Source organism: Mesoplodon mirus (assembly GCF_964341445.2).
Source record: "Mesoplodon mirus genome assembly, chromosome: 15".
Taxonomy (NCBI): domain Eukaryota; kingdom Metazoa; phylum Chordata; class Mammalia; order Artiodactyla; family Ziphiidae; genus Mesoplodon; species Mesoplodon mirus.
This window is the reverse complement of record NC_138991.1, coordinates 43,931,685-43,951,433: the sequence shown is the minus strand read 5'-3', so window position 1 is coordinate 43,951,433 and position 19,749 is coordinate 43,931,685. Positions and strand designations below refer to the sequence as shown.

The 19,749-nt window shown below is 55.0% G+C and overlaps 3 protein-coding genes across 4 annotated transcripts; 1 reads left to right on the top strand and 2 right to left on the bottom strand.

Annotated features, from left to right (window-relative positions):
* Positions 1 to 100: 100 nt before the first annotated feature.
* Positions 101 to 3,010, bottom strand: SLX1A (SLX1 homolog A, structure-specific endonuclease subunit). 2 transcript variants are annotated; one of them, XM_082643605.1, is made up of 6 exons: positions 2,563 to 3,010; positions 1,970 to 2,021; positions 1,548 to 1,877; positions 557 to 684; positions 308 to 464; positions 101 to 226 (listed from the first exon to the last, which is right to left on the bottom strand). In XM_082643605.1, the coding sequence occupies exons 1-6, from the start codon at positions 2,748 to 2,750 to the stop codon at positions 197 to 199; spliced, it is 885 nt and encodes a 294-aa protein (XP_082499731.1). In that variant the 5' UTR covers positions 2,751 to 3,010; the 3' UTR covers positions 101 to 196. The 2 variants fall into 2 exon arrangements, with proteins under 2 accessions (XP_082499731.1, XP_082499732.1); XM_082643606.1 differs by having other exon boundaries at positions 308 to 395.
* BOLA2B (bolA family member 2B) lies at positions 1,596 to 3,901 on the top strand. Its single transcript, XM_082643608.1, has 4 exons — positions 1,596 to 1,731; positions 3,017 to 3,270; positions 3,362 to 3,459; positions 3,759 to 3,901. The coding sequence occupies exons 2-4, from the start codon at positions 3,208 to 3,210 to the stop codon at positions 3,856 to 3,858; spliced, it is 261 nt and encodes an 86-aa protein (XP_082499734.1). The 5' UTR covers positions 1,596 to 1,731; positions 3,017 to 3,207; the 3' UTR covers positions 3,859 to 3,901.
* A 2,065-nt stretch (positions 3,902 to 5,966) lies between these two features.
* CORO1A (coronin 1A) lies at positions 5,967 to 11,496 on the bottom strand. Its single transcript, XM_082645479.1, has 11 exons — positions 11,342 to 11,496; positions 9,567 to 9,765; positions 8,286 to 8,408; positions 8,066 to 8,195; positions 7,791 to 7,975; positions 7,524 to 7,643; positions 7,224 to 7,328; positions 6,965 to 7,110; positions 6,792 to 6,849; positions 6,483 to 6,698; positions 5,967 to 6,180 (listed from the first exon to the last, which is right to left on the bottom strand). Exons 2-11 carry the CDS (start codon positions 9,762 to 9,764, stop codon positions 6,076 to 6,078), a joined length of 1,386 nt encoding a protein of 461 aa, XP_082501605.1. The 5' UTR covers position 9,765; positions 11,342 to 11,496; the 3' UTR covers positions 5,967 to 6,075.
* Between the last annotated feature and the right edge of the window lie 8,253 nt (positions 11,497 to 19,749).

Below are 19,749 nucleotides of genomic sequence, written 5' to 3'. Positions count from 1 at the left end.
GTGCCCGTTCCCCATTCTGTCCTCCTCAGGCCCCAGTGACTGGCAGGGCCTCTGCCTCCTACCCCACTCTCCCACCCCCCAGCACACACCAGAAGGTACCTTAACTCAGACTTTTTATTGTACTCAAGTAAAAACTGCCCAGACCCACAGGGGGTGGCACAGAAAAGGAGTGGGCAGAGGTTGGGGATGCTGAGGATCAGATCTCCAGCATGTCGGTCCAGTGTTCCTGTGGAGACAAGAGGGTTGGTGAAAGGCAGCCCAGGAGATGGGGTGGGGTCGTGAGGCTGGGGCCCAAGCCACCTCTCACCTCTTCTAATTCCGAGTCCTCCTCTTCCTCCTCGGTGCCCATCCGGCACAGCCAGATCAGGTCTCCCCACAGCAGTGAGTTCTTACAGCTACCAGGGGTGTGGTTGGTAGGAGATAGAATCAGGATCACAAGCCTCCTCCAGGCCAGGACCTGGGTGCTAAGATGAGGACTACCCCAGGCCTGGACTTGGACAACTGGGCACCGTCTTCCCAGAGCTAAACCAGGCTGGAGTAGGGGTGCTGGACTCACCCAGGGCATTGGCCCTCTAGGGGCAGAAGCTGCCCTGGCTCCTCCTGCAGGAACTCCTCTGCCAGGCAGATCACATGGGCCCTCAGGGAGCAGCCAGGGTGGGGGCAACACAGGGGGTCTTCTTCATCCTGTCAGAGGTGGCAGGCAGGTAAGAGAGAAAATGGGGAGTAATGATGTAGCTAGCAATGGTGAAGAATTTCTATGGACCAGACACTGTTCCAAGACTTACGTAAAACCATCTTATGAGACATGCGCTATTGATACTATTATTTGTATTTTATAGATGAGGAAACTGAGGCACGGAGACGTTAAAATACTGGCCCACAGGGACTAAGCTGGCCAGTTTTCTCTGAGTGTTAGCAGCGATTATATAACACCACGGCAGGGCAGCCAGACGTAGAGTTCCTTAAAAGCTGAGCAATCTCAGGCAGGTCACTTAATCTCTGAATGGCAAGAGCTCAACTTACATTTACTGAGGGCTCAGTAGAAGCCAGACTCATCATCTCAATTAATTTATTAAATATTCATTGGCCATCTGCTCTGCACTAGACCCTGTTCTACAGTAGTGAAAAGGAACTAAATGCCCCAGCGGAGTTTAGAACGGGGTGGGGGTAGAAACTGGTAATAAGGTAAATAAAATATACAGTATGTCAGACAACAATAAGTGTTAAAGGAAGCCAGGGAAGTGTACAAGAAAGAGTGGCAATTTCAGATGGAGAGCCAAAGAAGACCTCACGGAGGAAAGGTGGCATTTTATCAAGACGTTAAGGTCTAGGGAAGAACCTTCCAGTCAAAGGGAAAGGGCAAAGGCCCTGAAAGGAGGATACTGCCGTCGAGGAATGGCCGCAAGCACTATAATCCCCGTTTTAGAGATGGGGGCAGACTGGCCAAAGGGTGTCAATGGGCTGCCCAGTCCCTCAAGAAACAGCTTGATCTTGAGTCCTCTGAACCCTAGACTGCCCTGACCCGGAGACCAGGTGGAGAGTCTTACCTGGAGCACGCGCGCGCACAAGGTGCAGCGGGTCTCGGCGTCGTGTTCCAGCTCGGACTCGGTGTCAGCTGCGCGGCGTCTCGGGGCGGAGGCCCGGGGCAGCGGAGGCCCGAAGGCCAGCGGCACATGAGGCGGCGGCGGCGGGCAGAGATCCTGGCGGAAGTCGGCGCGCAGCCAGCGCAAGGTGAGTGGGAGGCGCGCCCAGGGCGGCGCGCGCAGCATGTGCGCCAGCACGCGCAGGTGGAAGGCGAAGGTGGCCTCACCGCGCAGGCGCGGACCCACGTGCGCCAAGCGGCGCGAGGCCTGCGGGTGCTGCCAGGCCCACTCGAACTGCAGACGGGGAATACTGAGCTTCAGGGCCGCCCGGGGAAGGCCCTAAGCCCTAGCCCCCGTCCTCCCGGCACCCCCGTCTTTCTTCTTACCCGAAGGGCGGCCACTGCGGAGGGGAAGCCGTGTACGATGAGCACCATCTCCCTGGGGAAGAGAATGAGGGGCGCAGCCTGTGAGCCCCTCGCCCCTTCCCGTGTCAAACCGAATCCCCTCGCCATGATGCGTCTCCGGTCCTACCCGAGAGGGGAGTCACACCTGGCTTCAAGCCTAGCCCACGAGGCTCTGCCCCCTTCATGGAGGTATGTCCCCTCGCACCTGCTAACCTCAGGCCCCGCCTCCAGTCACAGGTATTTAACAGCCCTCCTCAGCTCCTCTCCCTTCCAGGCTTTCTCTATTCCAACCCAGCCTTGTTCACCAAGCCCCCTGTCGCTGGACCAAACCTAGATCATCAGTCCCCTTCCCACCCAACCCCCTCCTCTGAGGCCCACATCCCAGACTCACAGGGCTCCGCCTCCCCACTACCCCTTCTCCCCCGCGATAGTCCCACCCTCGTCACTAGGACCCCGCCCGCAGCCCTGTTTTTCAGCCCCCACGCCGGCCGCGCCCCTCTCAGCGGGCCTCCCCTCCGCCGGCTCCGGCCTTCTCCTAGAAGCCCTCCTCCTGACAGTGATCCGCTGCCTCTTACCAGGGCCCGCGTCCACTGGTCCGCCAGGCCCCGCCTTTTTTGCGGCCCCCGTTGTGCTGCTGCACCCGACGAGCAGGGTTGACCGTGAACCCTACGTAGACGCGGCCCCGGTGCCGAGGGTTCAGGCAGTAGAGCAGGTAGACGCCGAAGAAGCGCCCAGGCCTCGCCGCGCCCCCTGTGGGGCCCATCGGAACTTGGGGGTTGATTGCTCTGGCCTGTGACCCCGGGGAGAGCTGGGTTGCCAGGGCCGCAAGATGCTTGTCTCGGAAAAAGCGCTTGGGGGCAATCCCGAGGTACCCTAGAGGCCACAGCAATGCAGGCTCGTGCACCCTCTCCCAGCTGGAGCTAGGGTGTCCAAACCGGGGCACAGAACCCGGGCTGCTGTGCAGGCGGCGGGTACCAATTAGCGTCCGCAGGGGCCTTATGCAGACCCTGATTGGCTGACTGATGGTAGGTGCAGAAACCGGAGACTGTTGGAAAACTGGGCTTGCAGGAGGGCGGAAGTGCTGTGTTTACTGACGCCTTAGTAAGGGCGGAAGTAGAGACCTCAACGGAAGTGGCCCTAGTAAGGGCGGAAGCAGTGTGGCAGGGGTCCGAGCAGGGGTTCTCTCCCCGCTGGGCCGTCGCCCCCGTTGTGCTGCCACAATGGAACTCAGCGCCGAGTACCTCCGGGAGAAGCTGCAGCGGGGCCTGGAGGCGGAACACGTGGTGAGTTGAGCGGCGTGGACACTCGCCCAGCGAGGGGAACAGGGCTCCTGAGGGGCGGGCTTGGCACCATCCACCCCATTCTGCCCCATAGGAAGTGGAGGACACGACTCCCAACCGTTGCGCGTCTAGCTTCCGAGTCCTCGTGGTGTCGGCCAAGTTCGAGGGGAAGCCGCTGCTTCAGAGACACCGGTGAGACCCCAGGAACACCTCATTCAGCGCGGCCCCAGCTCCAGGACCACATCTCCGGCCGCTCCCCGAACCCTAACTTACCCCCACCAATGCGGCCCAGCACCGCAGACCACGACCTCAGCGATCCCGCCTTCATGGCCTCTGCTTCAAATATTGAGACTTCAGCCTTCTACCTCTCTTGTTGCCAGGTTCCGGGGACTACAACCTGGGGGACACCTCCAGTCTCCCGGCTCACCCTAGCTTCGGGGTCTGCGACCCAGGCCCCAGCCTGCCGTTTTCTAACCCCATCTCTCTCTCAGGCTTGTGAACACTTGCCTAGCAGAAGAGCTCCTGCACATCCATGCCTTTGAGCAGAAAACCCTGACTCCAGAGCAGTGGACCCGTGAGCAGCAGAAATAAGGGACCCGGACCTGCACATCTATTAAATTATGAGTCAGGCCCAGCTTCTGTGTCAGTGTGTGTTGTGTGTAGGAGGGTGGGAGGTGTGCAGAGGCCGGGTCTAGGGCCTGGCTTCTCCCTGCCCTCCATTCTCCATTGTTTTACTTTGGGCTAGTCCCTCTCCACACACAGGCCTTTGTGTCCCCACTTAGAAAGTGAAAGTTCAGTTCTTAAGGTCCCTTCCAGGGTGGGCCTTACAGGTCTTCTTTGTAATCCTTGGTGGACCCCCTAGGGGTACGGCCACTACCCACCCGACCCACCCATTCATTGACCATTGCTGGGGGTTCCTGCTCTGTCCTCCTTCAAGATGCATAGATGAGAAGTGCTCAGGGTTTTAGGGCCCTGGGCAATTTAACAAACCTCTCCCTCTCCCTAATATCATCCCAATGTCAGAGGCATTATAGAAGATTCCACACTTCCCCTGTTGGTTCCCCAAGCCCTTCACAGCCTCAGGGACCTGGTACCCCAGCAGGGGCTTCCCAACACCTGGAATGCTGGTGTTTTCTGGCCCCTGGAGAAGGTCCAGTGACCCTTTGGCCCTGGGCTTGATGTGGCCACAGCTGACCCTGGAGAGCTGGTGAGGTTTTTCAGGAACGGAGGGGTGGGATGGGCATAGGGCTAGGGTTACAGCAGTAAAGTAAGGCCAACCAGAGCCACAAAATTGGGGCATGTGAGGCCCTAGAGTCGACACAGGTGCCAGGGTTGATTAGGCCTTGCATAGATGAGGGCCCTGAGACCCAGGAGGAATAGAAAGTGTGCTAATTGGGGACGGAGCTCTTTGGGGGTGAGAAATTGCAGATTTCAACCATCCCACCCACCCTGTTCTCAAGGCCGGTTTCTTGGCCCCTAAATTACCGCCACCCCCCACCCCCATCTCCCTCTCTTGTTTCTCTCAGAGGAAGCTGGAAATCATGGTGAGTAGGGGCTAACCCTTCTGAGTTCCAGGGATCCTTCCCTGAACTTTTTTCCGTTTCCCTGGGCCAGGAGAACTAGTGACTACCCCCAAGTCTGCTTCACTAGGAGGGCCCATCATCCCTTTGTGTGGGAGCCTGAGGCCCAGGCTTCAGATGGTCTCCTTCTCTCTGTACCACACCACTGATTGGATCCACCCCCTAGGTTCGCAGAGCTGTGGTGGAATCCCTCCCCATTCTATAGATGAGCAACTGAGGCCTGGAGAGAAGTGACTTGCCCAGGGGCACATGGTTTGCATAGAGATTGAGACCCAAATGGGCAGACAGGGACATTTGTACGGCATGCCAAAGGGGAATGGGGGTTCAAAGGGGACATTTAGTCCTTGCTGTGGTCCCTATGTGGATGAACAAAGCCCTGTTGTGGCCAGGACACCCATCCCCAATAGTCCTGTGTCCCAGCTCAGGGGGGATCACCTGCTAAGTTGGCCATCGGGAACCCATTTCCAAGTCCCCCCTTGATAGGGCTTGACAGATCGAGGCCAGACCCAGGTGGAAGCCACAGACAGGGTTCAAGAGGCAGCCACGCCGTGCAGGGAAGGCTCTGAGTTAGAAGGGGGGGACTTGCATCTTGACTCGGGATCTGTCCCTCAGCAAGCCCAGCTCCTGCTCTCAGCCTGTTTCCTCGCTTGTAAACTAGGGTCAGGGCCTATTGCTTTGATTCTAAGCTTTCTTCTTACAAAAGGACCCCTTATTTTGATCCCTTGGGCTTACAGTTTGAAAGATGTCATGTAAGTGCTGGTTGCTTCATTTTCCCCACAAGCAAGCAGCAGTGTCAGGACAGGTGCATACAAGCTGGTGGTGTGGTTGACCAGCAAAGGCAGATTTGGGGTAAACAGAATGACCAAGGCTCCAGGCTAGAGCCCTGAGCAGCTTCGACCTACCAGCTGGAAAACAGAGCAGGCTCCCAACCAACATCAGCACAGGATGGCTCCCACCCGCAAAGGCCTCTTCCTGTCTGTGGTCTAGGGCATTCAGAGGCATCTCCCCAGCCCGCCCCTGCCATGGGTCAAGCTCATCAAGACTATGGAGAGGGAAGCTCAAGCGCAAGTCAGTTCAGCAGACCCAGCATCTGGTGACCAGTCACTGGAGTCTGAGAGGTACCAGAAAATAAAGCCATTTTATTAGTATTTTCTTATCTGCCATTGTGGCCTGGGGAGTGGGAGTGGAAGGGAGGGAGGCGATGCCATTGGCCTCAGCCGGTGGTCCTCTACTTGGCCTGGACTGTCTCCTCCAGCCTATCCAGGCGCTTCTGTAGCTCCTGTACCGTAGCCTGGAGCTTCTTCATCTCTTCCTCCAACCGGGATACAGCATCCTGGGGGATCCAGGGCTGCATCAGGCCCAGCTCCTCCCTGGCCACTAGGCCTCCTCCCAAGAGCCCCAGGGCTTGGGCCCTTCTGTCTCTCAGCCAGAGAGCTGCAGGCCTATAAGCCTGAAACCTGTTTTCTGAGGCCTCAGGATTATCCACTCCCAGCCCCCACAGGATCCCCAACATTGTGAGTTTGGGCTGCCCCAAATGCCAGCCTCTTTCCACTTGGGTCAATGACCACATCAGTAGCAGCCCCTGCCCTACCCCATCTTCCTGTCCTGATTCCTGGGCTCCCATCTGCCTCTCACCGAACTGGGAGCGCCACTGGCCTCAGGTGCCATCCTCTTGCGCCCAGTGTCCAGGCCCCGGTTGATCCTCAGCTCCCGGCTCTTTGGAGGCACGTAGCCATCCTTGAGGGAAATGAGGAGGGGCCCGGCATCCCGACCCCCTAGCCACTCCTCAGCTGTGAGGGCAGCGTCAGGCCCTGCAGTGGGCGGGTACAGGTCCTCCTGGAACAGGTCCGACTGTGGGGCAAGGCCAAGGCTGGTTAAGAAAGTGCTTGGGCCACACCACCACCCGCCACTCCGAGAGCCCGGGGAGGGACACGGGAGCATCACCTTTCTAGGCACCGTCATGGCGATGGGCTCACACCTCCGCTCGTGCAGCTTGTAGAATCTGTGGAAACAGGAAGGCCATCAGCACCCACAGCATAGCTGGGCTGGGACTGAAGCTCGTTGTGCGGTCGGCACTGCCCAAGGAGCATACTCAGGTCAGGGGCAGGGGCGGTTACCTGGCAATCTCACACTTGTTCACCTCCAGACCACGTTTGGGCATGTAGCCCATGCCACGCTGGGACTCCTTGGAACTGAACATGGAGAGATAGTGCAGGAATGGGGCCTCAGAAGTGATCTCAAAGTACCGGATAGAGCTGTCACCCTGCAGGTGGTGGATGCAAGGGAGGATCAACACTGGCAGATGCCTCCAGCTGTGGTCCTTTCCCAGTCCCCCTGCCCACCTCGCTCCCCCGACCCCCTGCCCAACTGGGCCACCTTGCCACAGAGGTAGACAATGTTGGTGTCAGGGTCAAAGAAGGGCAGCAGGACACCGCTGCTCGTGTCCAGTTCCTGCAGGGACAGCGGCTCCTCCAGGTGCTTCTGTAGAGACGGGCAGGGGGTTATAATGAGCTGGGCCACGTCAGGCCCAGGTGTGGTCCAGTGATGGAGGAGTGGGGTGGGGGGCTCATAGACCAGCGGAAAACCCCATCTCGCCGTGGGTAAACTGAGGCCATGGCCTTCCAGCCAGACACTTGGCAGGGCTGGGACTAAGCCTGTTCCCCACCGGGCACTCACCGTGTCCCACAGCGCCACCTGCCGCTCACTCATGCGGCTGAAACCTGTGGTCAGGATCTTTCCATCTGACACAAACACGGCACGCACAGGCCGGGTCCCCTCGTGGGGACGTTCCTTCTCCTGGAAGGAAAGGGAGGGGACCGGTCAGCCATCCGCACGCACCCCCTAAGGGCCAGGCCTCAGCTGGGAGTGGGTAGCATCTAGGGGCCTGGTTGGTGGTGGGTAGGAGGGGCAAAGCTCTCAGGGTCAAGGGTCAAGGCAACTCACAGCTACAATGGTGCCTTTGCGGGGCTCAATGATGCGGAATCGCTTGTCGCGGCAGGAGGTACAGATGAGAGCGCCATCTCGGCTCCAGTCCACGCTGTAGATTGTGTCCGGGTGCACGTCCGAGCCCAGCGTCAGCATGGCCGCCCCCGTGCCCACGTCCCACACCAGGATCACATTGTCGCAACCTGGGCGATGCCCCCAGTGTCAGAAGCCATGAGCCTCCCACCCTCGCTGTCAGGGGACCAGCCCTCCCTGCTTCTCCCCCCCACGGGCACCTGCACTGAGCAGCACATTCTGGGCTGTGGGGTGCCAGGCCACAATGCCCACGCGCTTGGTGTGGCCCTCCAGGGTGACGACAGGCTCCCGCAGGGGCAGCATCAGGCCCCCATCAGGGATCTCCCACACCTGCAGAGAAGCGGTGAGTGAGTCTTGGGGGCTCCAAACGTCAGCTCCAGTGCTGGAGCCCCCTCCTGGCCCGTGTGTCCCCACACTCACCATGACTGTGCAGTCCTCGGAGCCACTGGCAATGACATTATCATTGTGCGGGCACCAGGCGATGTCCAGCACCGGGGCCGTGTGGCCACAGACCATAGGCACGTTCTTGTCCACACGTCCAGTCTAGAGGACACAGCGGGGCCTCTGAGGGAGGTGCTTTTGCCCTCCAAACCCAATCCAACCTCCCCACTCCCCTCCACGAGGCACAGAGAGAAAAGCTGTGAGGTCCCTGGGAGGCAGAGTGGGGCCTGGGGTGGGAGGGTTTGGGCCTCTGCCCCAGCCCCACAGTTGTCTGGGCAACTCAGTAGCACAGGATGGGCGCACGGGGCTGGTCCTGCCTTGCTGTCAGAGCCTTGCCAAGTTCCTGCCATCTCTAGCTCAGTTTCTCATCCATGCCCCGTGGCCTGGTACTCCCACCCCAGCTTCCCCAGGTGAGGCCCCCATGGGAAGACAGGCCAGGGCCCTGGGCATGGGACGGGCTGGCGGGGGCTAGTTATACTGGGGCTGGAGTTCCCCAGGGAAGTGTGTGTGAATGATGGGGCTGTAGGGATGGGTCCTTCCAAAAGGACAGGGATGGGGAAGTCTGCCATAACCGGACCCCCAGCAGGAGCAGAGGTTTGGAAATGGGCTCTTCCGGGGACAGCTGCTGCAGCAGGGCTTCCTGTGTGAAGAGCAGGCCCAGCTCTCACCCCGACAACCACTTCCTCTTCTCTTGTTTCCATCGGCCCTTTTAAGGTAACAACTGAGGGCCTGTCTCCCCTTCCTGTCTCACCACCCAAGAGCACAGGAGTGTGCTGGGGGTGGGGTCAGCAGGCAACAGGGCTGGGGAGGCGAGATCTGACGAGGCCCAGGCTGGGGGAGCGGAGAGGGTCTCTTACATCACCCCTGCCTGTGAGCTGGGAGCCAGAGCTTGCTGTGTTCCCAAGGGCTCCGAAAGGTCCCTCCAAACCCTAAGAGCACTGCTGGGCTTGCCCAGACTCCATCCCAGCCCTCTTCATGCTCCCGAGGGGAGAAAGGTCCAGGCTGAGAATTGGGAGGCCTGGCCCTGGGTCTACAGGACTCACTGTACGTCCCTTCCCATGTCATCCCCCCTGAGCTTTAGCTTCCATGCGACCACTGCATGTAGGAGCTGAAGGAAGCATAAGGTTCATCTGGCTCAGCTCAATTTTACAGACGACAACACTGCGGCCCGGGAAGGCTTGGGGATAGTCAGTCACCTCATCAGGAACCCCAGGGGGCCACTAGATGACCAGAGGCCCCCCCAGGGCTCCAGGGGCTCACCTTGCCCAGGGGCAGCACCAGGAAGGCCCCTCCCCCACTGGCCTCACAGATCAGGGCCACGAACTTGGGGTTGACAGAGCAGAAGCCACTGTCCCAGGTGTTCTGTGAGACGCGCACGTCCTCATAGCACTGGTCAGCCTTGGCCGGCTGTCCAAACACATGGCGGAACTTGCTGGAACGGACCACCTGCCGGCTCATCCTGGAAGGCACACAGGTGGAGGGCTTTTCTCCCTTCAGGTCAACTCTGACCTTACAGTGGCCCCCATCTCCCCCAGGACACCCCTCAGCCTGGCAGTCATGGTCTCAGCTAACTTCCCCAGCATGTCTCCCCGGCCCCTTGCCGCTCTCCTCTGTAACTGACATCCTGCTACGCTCACACTCACCTTGCCCACACCTCCTCACCCCTGGCTAACCTGCAAGGCCCACCTTCTCAACCCTCCCCAGGCCTAGCTTCTGTACCTTCAGCCTCCCCAGCAGAGCCTGATGTGGGGTAGCACCTAGTGCCGATTTGTCCACAGAATGGCTGACGGACACAGAGCCCTTCCTCTCTGACAGGTCACACTCCGGGGCCTCAGTGCAACAGCTTGGAGGGTGGGTTCTCTCAGCCTCCGTGTCCAGACCTCACACCCTCACACCCACATAAGAAGCTGCCTAAAGGCAGGGGCCCTCCCTGCCTCCAGGCCCAGGGCTGGACATGCTGAGGGAAGAGGCGTGTGGGTTTGCCTGGGAGGGCAAACCTCAGTGGCAGGAGGGCTTCCCCAGCAGGTCTCTGGGCACCAGAAACAAGCGGATGGCTAGGGTCCCAGCATCTCCTCCTCCATGCACCTCTGCTTAAGCAGGTGCTCTTTAGTGCCTTCTCCAGCCCCAGTGGAGCTGTCCACAGGAAGGCAGAGGCCAGCGCTCACTTCTTGGAGATCCAGCTAGGATGGTTTTCCCCCCAGGCTGGGTGACAGCGAAGCCAAGGGGCCTGCCTCTGGCTCCCCAGGCTCCAGGCCGCCATCCTGGCACCCAACAGCATCGCCTTCCAGCTCACCGTGGGGGCCCCCCCAGGGCCTCTCCTCCACGGCCCCAGCTTCACCCTTTTGCCCCCCCTTCAGGCCTAGCCCTTCTCACTGGGGACTCCAGCCAGCCTCGCCCATCCCATGACTCTCCAGGAGGCTCTGGGGTCCACCCGCCCGGAAAGCACGTGAGGAGCTTGCGTGAGGAGAAGCAGTCTGGGGGCAGGGGATCCATCCCAGGTGGGAAGCCTGGGTCTGGGGAGAGGGGAGCCGCAAATCGGAGGTTGAGAGACAGGAAGCCATCGTCCCACCCCACCTCCTTCCCCACCGCAGGTACCAGGCCCGGAAACCACGGAAAGGGGAACTTGGTCTTTTCTTGTTTTGCTCTCAACCCCTTCCTGCCTCCAAGCTCAGGGCAGCTGCTGGGCTCACCCCACCCTGCCCCCGACTGCCACCCCAAAGACTCCTATTCTGGGGAGAGTCCGGTCGGCGCGTGTCCTGACCCCCCGGGCTTCCCCACCTCCATCTTGGCTGCGGTGGTCCCTCACCCTCGCCCGCTCCCGGAGCTCTCAGACACGCAGACGGACCCTCCTCCGCGCACCCACACCCCAGGCGAGTCCCGCCACGCGGGGCGTCAACGGGCTCTGTCCCCGCCTCCGAGCCAGCTCGCTCTGACAGTCTGTCGGCCCCCGCAGAGGGCTTCTGCCAGGCTCCCGCCTGCCCCACAGGTGGCCCAGGGCAGCGATGCCGAGTCCCGTCCCCGGGCTCCAGCCTTACCTGCTGCTGAGAGATGAGTGACCCCCCAGACGGAGGAAGGAGAGGAGGAGGAGGAGGAGGAAGCAGCTGGAGGAGCCTGCGACTGCCGGCTGAGGATGCTCTTGTCAAGACAATGAATGAGAAGCGGCGGCGCCCGCCTCCTTAGGGGTGGCAGCGCCCCTTTGGGCGGAGCTCTTAAAGCGGAGAGCCCTTCCCTCCGCAGAGGCGCCGCCTCGCCCCACCAGCCCGCAGCCTCCCCTCCCCTCCCCTCCCTCCGCGGAGAAGCTCAGCGCCTTAGCTGCCAATTCCAAACCAAAACAGATGCTGCTGGCCAGTCGCTGACAATCTGATCTGCACTTTTTAATGTCAAAATGTAAAAAATACCCGTTCCTTCCTCCCTCCTTCAGCCCACCCCCAGCCTACTCGCCATCCTTCGCCTGGCATTCATAAAAGGGCCCATCAGTCCTCCCAGCGGGCCTTGGTACAGCCCCCCCGCCCCGCTCCCCGCCCCAGCTAAGGCTATGCTGCCATCTCTTCCCCCACCGACGACGCTCAGGGAACAGGAAGGCGGGGGAACAAGGAGGAGGGAGAACCCTGCACCCACCTGCGCCCAGGAAGCCTGGGGCCTCTCCAGGCTCCTACATTTACAAGCAGGTGGCCTTGGGAGAGTCACTTAACTTCTCTGGGTCTGTCCTCACCTAGGAGCACCTCTGCCTGCCTCACAGGGGCGAATGAAATAATTTGGTGTTATGGAGAGCCTGTTTGCGCAGGGGCTACGGAAATGAAAAAGTCAGAGTCGAGTTCCTGCCCCAAAGAGCTCTCAGTCTACTGAAAGGAGAGGCACAAATAACAGCTCCAAGAGCTAAGTAGAGGCCGAAGCCCAGACTTCAGACTCAAGAGGAAGGAGTTCGTTCCCATCCTTGGCATCAGAGTCTCGGAGGTAGCAATGTGGAAAGGTCCGCTCTAGAATCAGACTGCTTTATGAGCTTGACTCCCTGCCGTCACACCTACTGAGTGACGTTGGGCAGGTTCCTTAACCTCTGTCAGCCTCAGTTTCTCTTTCTGTAACAGCGTCATACCTACCTCCTGACTTTATTGGAACGGAAAGCCTTCTGCACCTCATCCAAAGTGTAGCAAGCACTTAATAAATGTTACCTCTCACCACTGTTACTGTTTAGAGTATTGGGACTGAACCTGAAAGGATGAGAAGGGGCCAACAGGCGTGACCGGAGGAGGTCTTGTCAGCAGAGGGACAGCCTGAGCAAAGTCCCTACGATGTGATCCTTCAGCCCCTGGTTCAAATCCTGCCTCCACCACGGCTTGGCTGCGTGATCTTAGGCAAGAGGTTTAAACCGCAGTTTCTTCATCTGTAAATGGAGGCTAAATACGATTTGTCCTGTCCAGCTCACAGTTATGAGGCTCGAGTGGTTATAAAAGTGTCCTCCACACTTTTATTCCACTCAAGCATTCAGTTGTAAGAACCTCTGTGTTGTATTTCACCTGAGAGCCTGCTACTGGACTGGACTGGACGAGGATGGGCAGGGATTGTGTTGTATAGTCTCCAGCGGAAATGATGAGAATAACGGCTGGGATTTACTGAGCACCTACTGTGTGCTGGGCACTGCTCTAACACTATAAATACGCTGCACTCACTTAATCCTCACAACACACCCAGGGAGCAGGTACCACCTCCAATGTAAAGAGAGGAAACTGAGGCACCCATGACCTTCAGTCCTGGGATATCTCATTTCCAGGCAGAGGACAAGCACGTTGTGAGGGGCCTGAAAACCATGACCCCTGAGGCAGAGCCTGACAGGCATGGAGAGGGAAAGGTGGGGATGCGCAAAGGCTACTTTCTCATTCCAGCTGGTCTGCTGTGGGGCAGGGGGCACAGACGCGAGGCTGGTAGTGGAGGTTGTGAGGCAGCAGCTGTCCCGGCAAAACGAGAGTGAGCGTTAGCTCAGTAGTGGGTGCTGAAGGCTCTTCAGGTGATTAAGATGAGGCTGGTCCTTCCTGTGAGGGGTGTTGGGAGGGTGTTCCTGCCAGATGCCACTGGACCAGCATCTTACCATCCCCTCTTTACTGGAGGCTGCATCTGGGTTTTCCTTGAAGAAACCAACCTTTATGCACTGGCAATCCTTGAAGTTTGAGAGGGTGTCCAGGTTAGGCACACGGTCCACATTTCCCCAGTCAAAGCTACCTTTTATGATTGGTTCAGGGGTGGACACTTAAATCAAGTCTATGCATGCAGAAGCAGGTTCACTGGAGCTGCTAGGAAAAAGAGCCCTCTTTCCACTGGGGGTTAGTAAGCTAAAAGGCTGTAAGCCCAGGACTACTAGTGACCATCTTGACACCATGTAGGAAAAGCCAGCCAGAATGAGCCCACACAGAGGACTGCAGACACAAGATATGAAGACAGACATATTCTTGACATCTTTTGAGTATCTGGATCAAGCTGTGCCTGAGTCCCTTAACCTTTCATAAGTTCCTTTTTCCACATAAGTCAGTACGTTTTAGTTGGATTTCTGGCATTTACAGTTGAAAGGGTTCTGACTGGTACACCCACCATGGAGGGAGACAGGACCGGAGGCCCTTCCAAGGTGTCAGATACACACAGTAAAGAGGGACTGAAATGCTGAGCACGGGATAAAGTTCAAACTCCTTAGCAAGGCTCACAAGACCTCCTCTGGTCTGTCCTGCCCTAAAGGTCTGTAGAGCATGATGGAGTCAGCCCCAGAGAACCTTTCCTTCATGGTTCTCCTGCTGCCCCAGTGCAGTGATGTTTCCTCACCTGTAAAGGTGCACAGCACTGCTCACTTACACTAGAGTGTGTACCCGTCACCCAGCTTCAACAAGTACCAACACATGGCCAATACTCGTTCATTCCTTCTTCCACATTATTTTCTTGGCATCTATTAAAAAAAATCCAAGACATCATAGCATTTCAACTTAAATACTTCTGCATTTATTTCCAACAGATAAAGACTTTTAAACTCTTAGAGTTTTTAATAAAATTGCATTAACTTTATAGATTAATTTGAGAAGGATATTAAGACTTCCATCCATGATTATAGTGTATTTCTCCATATATTTATGTCTTCTTTTATGTCCCTTAATATTATTTTATAATTTTCTCTATAAAGGTCGAGTATATCATTAAATTTCTCCCCCCAACAGGTGTATTATAGTTTTGTGGCTATTTTGAATGGATTCTTCTCATTCTAGTTGTAACCTTATTTTATTTCCTTTCAAAAATCAACTTTATTTACGTACAATAAAATACATCTTTATTCCCATACAATATAACACACTCAGTTTAAGTGCATGGTTCAATTAGTTTTGACAAATGTATATACCCAAGTAATTACCACCATAATAAAGATATAAAATATTTCCATCACTCCTAAAAGTTCACACCCTTCTACAATCAATTTCCACCCTCTGACCCCAGCAACCACTGATCTGCTTTCTGTCAGTATAGATTAGTTTTGCCTGCTCTAGAATGTTCCATACAAATGAAATCATACAGTATGGGTCTGTCTTTTTTCATTCAGCATAACGTTTTGAAATTAATCCATGTTATTGTATGTCAGATAAGGATTTTTATTTTACCCAAGCACAATACCACTATGTAATACATAATTATATCTAAAATGTTTAGCAATCATTTCTTTTTTTTAATTTTTAAAAATTTATTTATTTATTTTTTTGGCTGCATTGTGTCTTTGTTGCTGCACGGGGGCCTCCTCTAGTTGCGGCGAGCAGGCGTCACTCTTCGTTGTGGTGCGCGGGCTTCTCACAGTGGTGGCTTCTCTTGTTGCAGAGCACGGGCTCCAGGCGTGGGGGCTTCGGTAGTTGTGGCGCATGGGCCCAGTTGCTTCGCATTATGTGGGATCTTCCCCGACCAGGGCTCAAACCCGTGTCCCCTGCATTGGCAGGCGGATTCCCAGCCACTGCGCCAACAGGGAAGCTCTCTCATTTTTTAAAAAATATTTATTTATTTATTTTATTTTTGGCTGCGTTGGGTCTTAGTTGCGGCACGCGGGATCTTCCTTGCGGCATGCGGGATCTTTCGTTGCGGTGCGCGGGCTTCTCTCTAGTTGCGGTGTGCGTGCTCAGTATTTGCGGTGTGTGGGCTTAGTTACCCTGTGGCATGTGGGATCTAGTTCCCCACCTAGGTAACGAACCCGCGTTCCCTGCACTGGAGGGCGGATTCTTAACCACTGGACCACCAGGGAAGTCCCTAGCAATAATTTCTTAACATCATCTAATTCCCAATTTATGTTCAAATCTCCATGATTACCTAAAGAAAGAAAAGAAAAAGAAAAAAAGAACCCAGAAGTGACTCTTAACATCACCAAAAGTAGGACACCCAGATATTACGTGCCTCCCATAAAATGATATAATAATTATGTAGCGTCACCTTTGCAGTATTCTTGCCAAAATCATCACCATCATCATCATCATCATCACCAGCCAGAACCTAATGGAGCCTCTAGATCTAGCTATTAGTTTATAGGAAATAAAAAGGATAGAAGACCAGGTTAAACAACACCAGGAGGAAGCAATTACCTAAATCTATAATGTAGAAAATTTTATAGGATAAATGATCTGGCTTCAACAAATGAATGGCATTAAAAGGAGGGGAAATATATTAAAAGAGTCTTAAGAAACATATCAACTAACTGTAACATGTGAACTTTCTTTGGATCCTGATTCAAACAAATCAACTGTAAAAGGAGATTTTTTTTTTTTTTTAAGCATGAGTTTTAAAGCAGGGAGAGCCTGGTTTGTTTATTTATTTATTTATTTATTTATTTTTGGTTGCATTGGGTCTTTGTTGCTGCGCGTGGGCTTTCTCTAGTTGCAGCGAGCGGGGGCTATTCTTTGTCGCAGTGCTCAGGCTTCTCATTGTGGTGGCTTCTTTTGTTGCAGAGCAGGGGCTGTAGGCGCACAGACTTCAGTAGTTGTGGCACGCGGGCTCAGTAGTTGTCGCTTGCCAGCTCTAGAGCTCAGGCTCAGTAGTTGTGGCACATGGGCTTAGTTGCTCTGTGGCATGTGGGATCTTCCTGGACCAGGGCTCAAACCCATGTCCCCTGCATTGGCAGGTGGATTCTTAACCACTGTGCTACCAGGGAAGTCACTAAAAGTATATTTTTAAAAATTAGGTTCTGTCACTTACAACCAAGAGTCCTGAATGCTCCAAGCAGCACTAGGTCCTTGGTGCTGCACCAACATTCCATCACTGAAGAGTCTCAAGAGCTCTGTGAGATGTTTTATTGTCCTTCTTTTACAGATGACCAAAATGAGGCTCACAGGCAGTAAATGACCTACGCACAGTCACACAAACTGGGATCCAAATACAAGTCTGCCTGACCCTTGAAACCCATGAGTCCGTTCAAGGTTTCCAGTTGTTTTGCCGAAAGCCTGCTTTCGGTTTTAAGGTTCGTTGGATTTGTTGACAAAATAACCACTCGTTTCACACAAATAAACAGCTTTAATCAATTCTTTAATGAAAGGTAATTTAACTTAATTTTAATATACAATCTTTAGAAGGAAAGGAACAAGAATATTAGAGAAACATGATAGGGTATATACATCACCAAATTGGGCCGACACGGACTTCCAGATCCAAATAACAGCAGTCTGGAGCCCTAGTTGGGAAGGGTCCTGGGCGGTTCGTACACCCCACGGGTGAGACTTCAGATTGGAGTTCTGGGGGCTTCCGTTTATAATTCCAGGCCGCAAACTGATATGATCAGTTTGTGTGCAAAAATGCAGCTCTGAGTTTACTTTAATAATGCTGTTGGCTGGGCTTCCCTGGTGGCGCAGTGGTTGAGAGTCCGCCTGTCAATGCAGGGGACACGGGATCGTGCCCCGGTCCGGGAAGATCCCACATGCCACGGAGCGGCTGGGCCCGTGAGCCATGGCCGCTGGGCCTGCGTGTCCGGAGCCTGTGCTCCGCAACGGGAGAGGCCACAACAGTGAGAGGCCCGCGTACCGCAAAATAAATAAATAAATAAGTAAGTAATGCTGTTGGTTTCACCATGTGGGTCACAAGATTTTCCAGACCCTGGGGGACTGGCCAGGTCCCCAGAGCTCAAGAAATTCCAAGACCCACTCCCTTTCTTATCGTAAGCGTTGCTTGACTCGCTAGCAGCAATTGTTGCATGTGCAAGCAGGCCCTCAGTCCAGGCAGGGTCACAGGTCGGTCAGAGGCCTGCTTCTGCCTCTGAAGCCTGAACAAGACTACTTTATTAATTTTCCCAACACTTGTCGACCTCTCGAAGCAGAGGAGGGCACAAAAGCCAAGAGCAGTGGGATCTGGAGGGCGAACCAGGATTGAAGCATGGTCTGTAGATGGTGGTGGAATGGGTGAATGAAATTACACTTATACTGGGTCTTGAATAAGAGTTTGCCAAGCAGAGAAGAGAGAGGAAGAAAAGCAAGGAAGGGACAATGACGTTTTAAGGGAATGGTGAGCTCTTCACCATGGCTGGAGCTCAGGTGCTTGGGATGAAGGGGAAAGTGGTGAAGCTGGGAAAATCCCCAGGAGGCAGCTCATGAGGAACCTCAAGCTGTGTCTTCTCAAGGAGTTTGCTGCTTATGCAAGTCTCTAAGTAAAGAAGTGACAGGGTCTCATTTGCAAGAAGTTACTCTGACAGCTGGGACCCTGCCCCTGTGGCCCCCAGGCCTTCTCACAGTTGTGGTCCTCCATCCACCTTCAGGCTCCGCCCTGACCCACATTCAGGAACCATCCCGGCCTTAAGCAGGAGGCACATAAACATGCCTTGTCCACAGGCTCAGGTCTAAGCCAACCTTGCTGGCCACTTCTCGCCAGCCACCTACTCAGGCTGCCTTCCTTACCTTTATGAGATGATCACTGCTCCTATTTTATGGAGAAAAGAGGCAAGAATTCTTTCAACCCCTTTACTCCCAACAGCAACAAAATCTCCAACTCCTAGAAACAACCATAGACTGTTGTTACAGAGGAGGTGTCCTCCTAGGGCCCAAGGCTGATGCCTCCCTCTTGGGACACATTCCTTCCCACTTCCTCAGTGACCTCACTCCATCGTTTAACCCCTTTCTCCTGCACTGCCAAGTTCTCCTCTCCACAGACCCTCTCTCTTCAGTATCTAAAAACAAGCTGAGGTCCCCTGTGTCTTTGGGGGAACCTCTCTCAACTTGGCAACCTCAAACCACTTCCCTATCTCTGTCTTACAGTTCACAATCAAGTTTCTTGAAAGAGTTGTTTACACTTATTGTCTTCACTTCCTCATTTCCTACTTAGTCTCATGAGTCTGGCTTCTGTTCCCACCTTTCCGCACAGACGTGCCCTTGCCTCAGCCACCAGTGATCTCCTGATCATTACATCAAATGAGCACGTTCTGGTGATCATCTGATGCTACCTACCACTCCCTTCCTCTAGAATCTTTCCTTTCTTTTGTGTCTGGGCCCCACCATCTCCTGGTTCCCTTCTTTGCTCTGCAGTTTTCTCTCAGTCCCCTGCAGGGTGTCTCTCCCTTTGCTTAACACACTGTCTGTATGATGCTCCCCAGGACACCACCTCTTCCAATGCACCCAATCTCCCTACACCATCTCTTCCACATCCGCAAGTTCAAACTTTGACAGTCCCCAGTCTGTCTCTGTGGCTCAGTCCTACTGCCTATGCTCCCTAGTTCTGACTACCAACTCCATGGCTCGACCGGCATGTCCCATTAGGACCTCAGGGAGAGCCTCACAAGAGGAGAAAGTCTTGACCTTGAATCTCTCCCTTTCTCTCCATGCCCACCACCACCGCCTGAGCTGTGCTGCTTGGACCGTTGTGCTAGCTCCCTGACCAATCGCCTTCTTCTGATTCATCTTCTACCAGGGACTGGTTTCGTGGAAGACAATTTTTCCACGGACCGGGGCAGGAAGTGATGGTTTCGGGATGATTCAAGCACATTACATTTATTGTGCACTTTATTTCTATTATTTTAATTATTGTAATACATAATAAAATAATTATACAACTCACCATAATGCTGACAGGAGGCGGAGCTTAGGCGGTAATGTGAGCGATGGGGAGCGGCTGTAAATACAGATGAAGCTTCACTCGCTTGCCCTCCGCTCACCTCCTGCTGTGAGGCCCGGTTCCTAACAGGCTATGGACTGGTACCAGTCCGTGGCCCAGGGGTTGGGGACCCCTGTTCAACAGCATCACTAGAGTCACCTCCCCAGTCATACTATGCCTACCTTACAAAACGCTACCAGCTCCTGAACATTTCTGGGAAAAAACTGAAACTTCCTCAGCATGGCATCAAAAGCCCTTCATGATCTTCCCCCATCCACCCTTCTGGCCTTGCTGTTCATCATCACCCAAGCTCAACATGCTCCCTCATTCCTCTGGTCCAGAGGCTGAACCCTCAGATGTCTACAAGGGAAGG

Coding starts and splice junctions, on each gene's coding strand:
- SLX1A (XM_082643605.1), bottom strand. CDS start 2,750: ATGGGCCCCACAGGGGGCGCGGCGAGGCCTGGGCGCTTCTTCGGCGTC. Junction 2,022..2,562: donor ACCAGTGGACGCGGGCCCTG/GTAAGAGGCAGC, acceptor TCTCTTCCCCAG/GGAGATGGTGCTCATCGTAC. Junction 227..307: donor AGGACTCGGAATTAGAAGAG/GTGAGAGGTGGC, acceptor TTGTCTCCACAG/GAACACTGGACCGACATGCT.
- BOLA2B (XM_082643608.1), top strand. CDS start 3,208: ATGGAACTCAGCGCCGAGTACCTCCGGGAGAAGCTGCAGCGGGGCCTG. Junction 3,271..3,361: donor GCCTGGAGGCGGAACACGTG/GTGAGTTGAGCG, acceptor TCTGCCCCATAG/GAAGTGGAGGACACGACTCC. Junction 3,460..3,758: donor CCGCTGCTTCAGAGACACCG/GTGAGACCCCAG, acceptor TCTCTCTCTCAG/GCTTGTGAACACTTGCCTAG.
- CORO1A (XM_082645479.1), bottom strand. CDS start 9,764: ATGAGCCGGCAGGTGGTCCGTTCCAGCAAGTTCCGCCATGTGTTTGGA. Junction 8,409..9,566: donor TGGTGCTGCCCCTGGGCAAG/GTGAGCCCCTGG, acceptor TGTGTCCTCTAG/ACTGGACGTGTGGACAAGAA. Junction 6,181..6,482: donor CCAGTGGCGCTCCCAGTTCG/GTGAGAGGCAGA, acceptor TGGATCCCCCAG/GATGCTGTATCCCGGTTGGA.